Genomic DNA, 8812 nt, shown 5'->3' with positions numbered 1-8812 from the left:
AAGCCGCCGTGACGTTTCCCGCCGCGAGGCGGCGCTCGGAGCGCAGGTCCCGCCCAGCTGCGCTCCGAGGCGCCGCCCCGGCGCTCGAGCACCGGCGCGGGGCGAGGGGCGGCCGCAAGGACGGGGCTCCTCGGTGCCCTCCGCCCGCGGCCGCCGCCCACTGACACCCGTGCCCGCCGCCCCGCGATCCCACCCTCCCCGCCCCGCCGCTGCGGGCCTTCCTCCGTCCCTCAGGTGAGCGTCGCTGCCGAAGCGCCGGGCGGGGCAGCCGCCTCTTTTCCCCCGTCCCTCCGCCGCCATGAGGGAGAGGGAGCCGGGCCGGTCGCCCCGCGCTCCGCTTATCTCCTTCTGTTCTCCCCTTGTGTCCCGGCCTGCCGCAGGGAGCGGCCCCGGAGCTGCCGCGGCGCTCAGGTGCGAGCGCACCGGGGCGGAGGTGCCCGGTGGGCACGGCCCCGGCCCCGGCCGGCCTGCCGCTCCCGGGAGGAGCTGGCACTGGGAAAGGGGCGAGGGGAGGCGAACCCACAGACGTTCCCGCAAGAGGGGTCTGGAGGCAAGGTCCGGCATTCCCAGCTTGATGAAATCTGGTGCTACAATATCGTGTTCAGGAAGGAAAGAGAGGGAAGATGAGCTGCAATCCAGCAGGAAGCAAACGCTGCTTAAATAAGGACTCTCCCTCTGATTTGATACTGACTGGCGGTGAATGGAGAGAGGAGTGTTAGTTTTTTTGCCTTAGTTTGGTTTTTTTGGGGATTTTTTTGTGCTCAGCATCACATCATTTATTTTGGTACGTGAGATCTTTATTCCCTTACGAGCTTTTGAGCTCTGCCCCAGGTGTCGCTCCCCGAAACAGTTTTAGCTAGCCAAGTAAAAAGCACAGAAACAAAATTGTCCCCATGTGTGAACCACAGTGCTAAGTTTGCACAGCGCAACAGAGAGTGAACTTTGCTGATGTAAATCTCTGCTCAAAATTTAGTTATGTGGTTTGACATACCACATAAGACATGCACTCTTTTACTCACCTTGGATGTACACTAGGTGTTTTATTCTCCTTCTTTCTTGCAGAATTAGTTTGTAATATATATTTAGTAAAATCTCTGTCCCAAGCCTACTAAAGTGGAAGAGCATTAGTTTGTAGATATGAAGAAATATTTCCTTAAATTTCACTCTAGAACTTTGCCAGACTGTGAGGATTGTTATTTTCCTGATTCCTTAAAAGTAGTAAGCCCCAGCTTTATCGAAGTTGTGTGTGATGTGAGTCTTTAGAATACCAAGTACAAAATTTTATATATTATGTGTAACTTTGTGGTGTGAGGGGGTTTTTTGAGGGTTTTTATGTTTGTTTGGATTTTTAAAAGAAAATATAACTGTTATTTTGTGCAATAATGTCAGTAGTGTTCCTTCTAGGTTCTGATGGAAGGAAATTAATTTTTAAATTCTATCCTGCTTGGTGTTAAAATTAAATGCAGCAGTTTAGGTATAGATCTTCAAGTAGTTCCTGGGAAATGAACTTATGAATGAATTGATTTAGTGTTTTTGTAATTTACTTTAAAATCTTGAAGATCCCTAATAGGTTTGGAGTAAAGTACCTCAGGGCCCTCCAGCCTTTCAGGTGAAGGAGATTTTTGATCCAAACCAGTAGCACTCAGAAGTCCACGAAGTTTTGCTATTCTTTCTTCCACAATTATGATTTATAATGTAATCTGATTCAGTTAGGTTTTGTATTTTTATGTTTGTTGAATGCGTGTAGTTGAATTTGTTAATGCTTCTGAGACTTTATAAATAACAAATGATTATGATACAATGTTTTAGGATAGGTTTTAGAAGAGACAGGAGATTTACTGACAGCTAAGAATAATGGGTTCTAGTGCTGGGTTGAAATGCAGCCTATCACATCATGGCCTGATATTTGTAAAGGCTTTTCTTTCATGTAAGAAGTGCAGATGAGTACCATGTGAAGTGACTAAGCTTTCCAGTCACTGCTTTTAAAACAAGATGCTATCTAGGAAATAGTCAAGGGAAAAACAAAAATCTGTCAGTAGCCTTGGACTGTTTCTTGGTTTTCATAAACGTTGAGTGAAGAAGACTATGTGTGTTATGTTAAAGCTTGTGGTGCAGGCAGCAGCCTTGGATTTATTTTTTACATTTCTGTGATCTAACAGCCCAATATTACCATGTTTGATAACTGATTGGTACTGTCTTGCAGCCTGCTGTGCATCCTGGAGATGCAGAAACCATGTAGCAGAAAGCTTTGAGCAGCTGTGGATGATCACTTTCTCCCAAGAGGAATAAAAAGTGAAGGATGAAGGCGACTGGATTTATTTCCCTGTGGACGTTGGTTTCGCTGCCTTGTGGCCCGTTAGCCAGCCCTGCAGACCGTGAGGATGTGGTGAAACATGCCATCAAGCTGCACCGTGGGAAGGGGGCTGGCATCACTCAGAGGAAGCAGTGGGTGTTGGAGAGCTGCAGAAAACTCTCCGGCCTTCTTCGCCAAAAGAACGTTGTTCTCAACAAACTAAAAAATGCCATCAGAGCAGTTGAGAAGGATGCAGGACTGTCTGACGAAGAGAAACTTTTTCAGGTGCACACCTTTGAAATCTTCCAAAAGGAGCTAAATGAAAGTGAAAACTCAGTCTTTCAGGCAATTCATGGCCTCCAGAGAGCTCTACAGGGTGACTACAAAGATGTTGTAAATATGAAAGAAAGCAGTAGACAGAGACTGGAGGCCTTGAGAGAAGCTGCAATTAAGGTTGGTTTCCCATGTTTGTTACTAGAGGGTTCATATTCTACTTGTGATTTTAACTTTATTATTGCACAGTTTCAGTCTATTTTAATAAAAAAGGGTATCTACATAAAACTTGCAATGTTTACTGTTTAATGAAGTATTTGTTTTCATTAGTAAATTTACAAGTAATTTTGGTATAGAGCTTAAAACTTATTGGCGGTCAATAGTTCATGTCTCAAAGCTAAGTGTAATCATAAGACCTATGGCAAATATAATGTTAAAGGGAGAAGAGTAAGAAGAGTGAATGAGTGCTCATAGCAGAGTTGCACTAGACAAGGCAGTCCCACTAGCTGAGTGGAAATAATGCCATCAAATGGTGAAATACTAGCTGTTTTTTCCATTTTAAATGAGAATTGCTCAATCAAAGTCCACAGTTAAAACAAAATGACTTGCTGCCTTTCATTTCCATATTTGTGTAGATATGAGTAAAATGGACGTGCAAAACAGTAGGTGATTAGATTTTTAAACTCAGTATTGCACTCCTAGCCTAAGAAGTGCAGGTTTGAAATGCAGTGCTTCCAAGAAAGAGTTAGCTGCAATAACTTTGACAGGAGAAAACACAGATGAGTAACAGTTGAACACAGATACTTCATGGAAAGTTTGAGTTCCTGTGTCCCATTAGGTTGAGCACAATCTGCCACTGTCTTCTGGACTTGGTGGTGCTCAGACTGTGTACTCAAAGTCTCCTATTGAGAGAAAATGCAATTTAATGTATTTGGTATTTCAATTGCTCTTGTCCTTTCTCTACTCCTCAACCTCTGGAGGAATGTATTAAGAATTTTATTTTCTGTCTTCCAAAAGAAGGCTGCCCTTGCACAAGGGAGCAAGAGAAGGAATAAAAATGTAATTGGCATTTAGCATTTGAGTTGTGAGAGTCTCTGAAGGGCATTTGTGCTAAGGAATGTGCAGCCCTTGACAGGTGAAGTTGGAAAGAAATTATGTGTAGTAAAGGTGTCCAGTGAATTGTGCCAAGATGGGCTGTTGGAAGCAGAAATTAGGATGTAAACTTAGCAGAGTGGAGTGATTCTGTGCAGTGGAAATGAAGATTACAGCAAATTTGAATAGGAAATAAATAGGATCTAGATGTATACCAGTGAACTGCTTTATATGACTTGTGTGGTGATACTTAATGGTAGTGGCAGCCTCTGCTGCATAGAAATGTCATAGAAATTGTCTTGAGCTTTACTTGGTTTTCCACCTTTTTTCTTTCTCAGAGCTTGTAAAATAGCAGCAGTGAGACATTCCAGAACCTTCTCTCCCATTTACCTAATTCTTGGTAACGTTACTCTAAAATAATGAAGTCCATTTATCCTTGAACTTGAGAATGGTTCTTCTTCTACAAGGAAGCCTTTGTGTACAATTATGTGTATTAGAGGTGTGTCCTGTCAAAAGTTTACTTTTGCTGAAGTGGATTGTGCAGGCTTTTTTTGTATTTTCAAAATATTTACTTGAGTGAGCAATCTTTTGCACCTTCCTTCTTATGCCATGCATGTGGTTATTTAAACAGAGTATTTGTGGTTCTAACCTTATACTTGTTGTATAAAGAGAAGCAAAAGATAAAAATGGCGTGGGAAACATATGTTTTGGACTTGTTCTTAGTTCATAAGACACAGTAGGTCCATCTTTGTCCCAGTTTCATTTTACTGTAATGATTATTTTGTTGGTATACTCATAGAACATCTATTTTTTAAACAGTGAATGAATGGAAAATACAAATAGATGTAGGGGGTGCTGGACTCTTCCCTTTATTATTTTATCTCTATTGAGTAGAAATGCTTGGAAGACATTAGTGCTGGGATATGTATGTGTGTCTGTTGCATTTCTTGCTGCTTCTGTTGCTGTGAAAAGATGTAGTGGGATCACTCACAGCGTGGGGCAGGGGGAAGTAAGAAAGAAGCACTGAAGATGAATTCTGCCTTCTTTTGCTCCAGGATCCTGTTTGGAAGTTAAGGAAAAAAACAACAAAATCTCACCTGTTTTTTAAATTAACTTCTAATTTCTTGGATGCCTTCTAATCAGACATGGGTGGAAAAAAAATGACTTGCAAGTATTGCAAAGGTGCAGCCTTTCCTGCATGTGCCTTTGTCTCTGAATACACAGTAGAGAGCAACAGCAACTCTGCATTCTGAATCAGCATTGCCCCAAAGTCTTGATCTTCATTTTGCTCATGTTTTCAGGTGTGCACAACATTAAGTACACAATCCTTATCTGTATTACTTTGCTTAAGAGGTTGCTTGTTATCCTCGTGATCAAGTGTCTCCAATCCCAGCCTGAGCTGCAGAGCAGTGTTTGTGCTGTGATGCACTTCTGCTTAGCATGTAGTAGGTTGTTTGAATTAACTTTTTATGGGCACCATTGCCTGTGCTTGTCCCAGTCTACTGCTATCACATTTGTCTCTTGGTGGAAACAGATGCCACTTTAATAGACTACAAAAACCTTCTTCTTCATTAATTGAAGGAACTTGCAGCTAAACTCTAATTTTTTCAAAGCTTTTCTACCTTGCTATTCAGGGAAAGTTAACTTCTTTGAAATTAGCCATTATTTTTTATGTAGTTTGCCTTTAGCTCTGTTCAGCCTGTTTGTCTTGGCCAACGGGAAGGACTGAGATGGGCTCCTTGCACCCAAAACCTCTTCCATTTTTGAGGGGAAAGAATTTAACCATCATCAATTTCACCTTGTGTTCTAAGCTGTTGCTGAATTAGCAGAGAACCTGCAGCTCATATGGGGGCTGTTTCTTACATCTTTTGAGCTGTGTCTGCTAGCAGAGAGCTGCAGATAGGAAGTGTTTTTCCTTGAGGCTGTATGAGAATGACTGTGTCTCCTACTTATGTGTTGCATAAGAACTGACTGTTGACATTGGGCCAAACACATTAATAGTTACATTCTTCCCAGCTCCAGTTATTTTGGGCTTTGGGTAACTTTCACCATGAGGATGTAACTATGATAGTTCTAAAAACCAGCAGCCACCAGTACTGTGATTTCCTCACAACCAGAGGCATTCAGCCGACTGTCAGGATTTCAGACAGGTTTGGCTGCAGTTACTGGTTGTACTGAACATATTCTTCTCTTGGCATCAAGGAATTGACTGAATTATGTGCATGTTCTTGTGGGTTCCAAGGGAAAAATGTGTGGAGGAGGAGACACTCCAGTTATTGAAGCATAGGTGTTTAGGACCATTTAATAAGCTCAGGTTATTGAAGATATCTCTGGAGGGAAGGCAGATAAAACACACAACCTATGGGAGATCTATGTTCTCTGATTTCTAACTGGGCATGGCAGAGGCAGGGCATCTGGAGACAGCAACTTGTGTTTTCTGTGAATTGAGTCAGGACTATAGATTGCATTTTTTTGCCTGTTTTTTTTTTTTTGTTGTTGTTTGTTTTTAATAATATTGGCTCTTTAAAAGAGCATAAGAAGGGTCTCTCTCATCCAGGTAGTCTCAGTATCCAGAATCTAACTGAAAGGAGCCCTGTCCTTGTGTTTGTTTCCATATAGCTGTTCTTTCAACAATCTTTAAAATAATAGAGGCTTGTAAAGGAAAGAATCTTTTTCCCCCAAAACCCTCAAGTTGTTCTCTGTCAATACACAAAGTATTCTGTTTGGTTACTCTCATGGTAACTATGTAAAAGGTGTTAGACCCAGCTGTTAGTAAATTAAGCTTTTTAGTTATCTTTTTGAACCTGAAACATCATAACTTTATCAGGGAAATTACTGAAATATTTTCACACCATGTCAAACCCTATCAGCATATTTTCTCTTTTTACTTCAGAAACCTAGTAATTTCAGAAGTTGTCACTGCAAGTTGATAAGAGACCCAAACTGAAATAGGGTGAAAAGTCACATGTTTTAATTCTGATTGGAAAAGTGCATTTTGGGAAACATGAGCAGGAAGCTTGGCTAGAGTGGTTGGCTGCTCATCTCTGCCTCTGCTCTTTTTTTCTTCCTGTTTCCACAGTTACTGTGATTTTTGAATACCATAAACAGACCTTTTCCTATGTTTATAAAAGGGCTTATAAAGTGAAGGTTCATTGTGCTTTACATCTGTTTGTTTGTTGTAGATAGTATAGCTATGCTTTCAGGGTATTATGCTTCACTTCAAAAGCATGAAGTTCTAAACTTTATTTGGCTCTGAATTGTTTCCTAGAGTTTCTCAAAGTAAATCCTTTCTTGTATTTTCTGGATCATAACCTTGGGGCAGGTCTGCTGTTTAATGTAATAGAAAAGGCTATTGGTGGATATTTTGTTTGGTTGTTTTGGTTTTTGCCCACTTACCCAATGAAAATTGGCACAAGAAAAATCAATCTTTAAATATCTTCATGATGTTTATATTGCTTTTGCGATTCCACTGATAAAATGTTTTGTGTCAAAAGAAGCACACATTTATGTCAAATGTTTTTTCTGCTCAAAGGCCTGCCAACACTTTATCTGTGTTGTAAAATTCAACAGGAAGAAATGGAATATGTTGAACTCCTAGCCGCAGAGAAACACCAGGTTGAAGCCCTTAAGAACATGCAGCACCAAAACAAAAGCCTGTCAATGCTTGATGAAATTCTGGAAGATGTCAGGAAGGCAGCTGATAGATTGGAAGAGGAAATAGAAGAGCATGCCTTTGATGACAACAAATCTGTAAGTGATGCTTTAGGCTTAGTAATTTCATTGGAGAGCATTTATTTATAGTTGATGTTTGCCCTGTGTGTTTCTCTTGTGTTATATAGTTGCTAGGATTTTAGTGATTGTTAAAGAGGGAGCAAACAGGAGTGATTTCTCCTTTTTGCTAGTGGTTTCTGTGGTTTTGGTTTGAAGGTGCTCCCTGCAGCTGCCCCTTTGACAGGCCCAAGTGTGGTACATCTGAGCGATACAGCCTGTGCTAGATGTGACATCTCTCTGGTGGTGGGAGCTGTGATGGTTGGACTTGCAGGATATGGAGTTACCATGTTCACTTTTTAATTTTCTTGAGAAAGTTATGGCAGAGCAAGAATTGTTGCTGTTGGTTTTCACAGTCTGGGAAAAGATATATTTTTCAAAGGAAAGCCCTGAAATGTGTTTGTGATGTTACATTCTTCTACATCTGACTTCCTCTGTGTTTTGTACCTTGACCTACCTGCACTGATCCTTGTTTTTATGTTATGATGGGATAGTATCCTTCAGGTAAGGCTGTATGTCTCTAGAGCCAGAAATACGTCAGTTTATTCTAGTGTCCCATTTTTCCATCCTCAGATAGACTCCCCAAATTGGCCCTGTTTGCATAAACACGGCCCACAGTTTATTTGGCTTCTGTGCTTGGGATGTTTTTGTTGATTTCCAGGTTGACTCCCAAGGCGAGCATAGCTCTAGAGTTCTGCTGAGGAGGCACAACCAGTTTCTCTGCAGCAGAGAGCCAAGCGGTGTGTGGTTTTGTTCGGTATTTTTGTAGCTGAGCTCGATCCGAGAGGAAGTGGAAGCCGCATTTTCACTTGGTGCGCCGCGGATGGAGCGGCTGCGCTGGCGGCGGGAGCCGCGCCTGGCGGGGCCGGGCCGGGCCGGCGCAGCGCCCTCTGCTGTCCCGGCCGGCTGGAGCGGCCCCGCCGGAGCCGAGCGGGCGCTCTCCTGCTCTGCTGCTGCTGCCTCCATCCCTGAAAGGAACCGTGAAGTGCAGCCTGGCGGTCTATGTGCTTCTCCGTCATTGCAGGGAACGGTTTTATAAACTAAACAGTGGACTTTTACAATAGACAAGCTTTAATACAGTAATCAATATTCTGATAAAGACACAAGCTTCTATTAAAATATAGCCAAATAGTGAAGTGTAGCAGGTAAAAATAAAAAATTGAAAAAAATCTGCACTAAAACCTGTGTTCAAGAATTGCTGTTCTGAGAAATAAAATCCTGAAAATAGCTAGGTAGAAATGGTTCTTATAATGTCTCCTTCAAATTTACAGGATAGTGACCTTTTCTTAACTTGGAATGCAGTCTTTAGTTCAGATTTTTGTGAATTGAATATCAATTTGTAATCTCCAATTGATTTTGTTCAAGGTAAAAAAGTGTTACTTTTAA

General features: G+C 41.8%; 1 protein-coding gene across 2 annotated transcripts in view; it reads left to right on the top strand.

Moving 5' to 3' along the window:
• The first annotated feature begins 70 nt into the window (after positions 1 to 70).
• TMCO3 (transmembrane and coiled-coil domains 3) overlaps positions 71 to 8812 on the top strand; it is a 32324-nt gene continuing 23582 nt past the window's right edge. The window contains exons 1-3 of one of the 2 annotated variants that reach the window (XR_003380580.2): positions 71 to 234; positions 2204 to 2746; positions 7229 to 7408. Coding sequence is in view for 1 of the 2 variants with exons in the window: in XM_005487998.4 (XP_005488055.2) it covers positions 2300 to 2746; positions 7229 to 7408 (627 nt within the window). In the remaining variant the exon portion in view is untranslated. The remainder of the gene's footprint in view (positions 235 to 2203; positions 2747 to 7228; positions 7409 to 8812) is intronic. The other variant, XM_005487998.4, reaches the window with a different exon arrangement.

The sequence above is a fragment of the Zonotrichia albicollis genome, chromosome 2, assembly GCF_047830755.1.
Source record: "Zonotrichia albicollis isolate bZonAlb1 chromosome 2, bZonAlb1.hap1, whole genome shotgun sequence".
NCBI classification, from domain to species: domain Eukaryota; kingdom Metazoa; phylum Chordata; class Aves; order Passeriformes; family Passerellidae; genus Zonotrichia; species Zonotrichia albicollis.
Note: the sequence above shows the minus strand (reverse complement) of the source record. Positions and strands in the feature narration are given on the sequence as shown.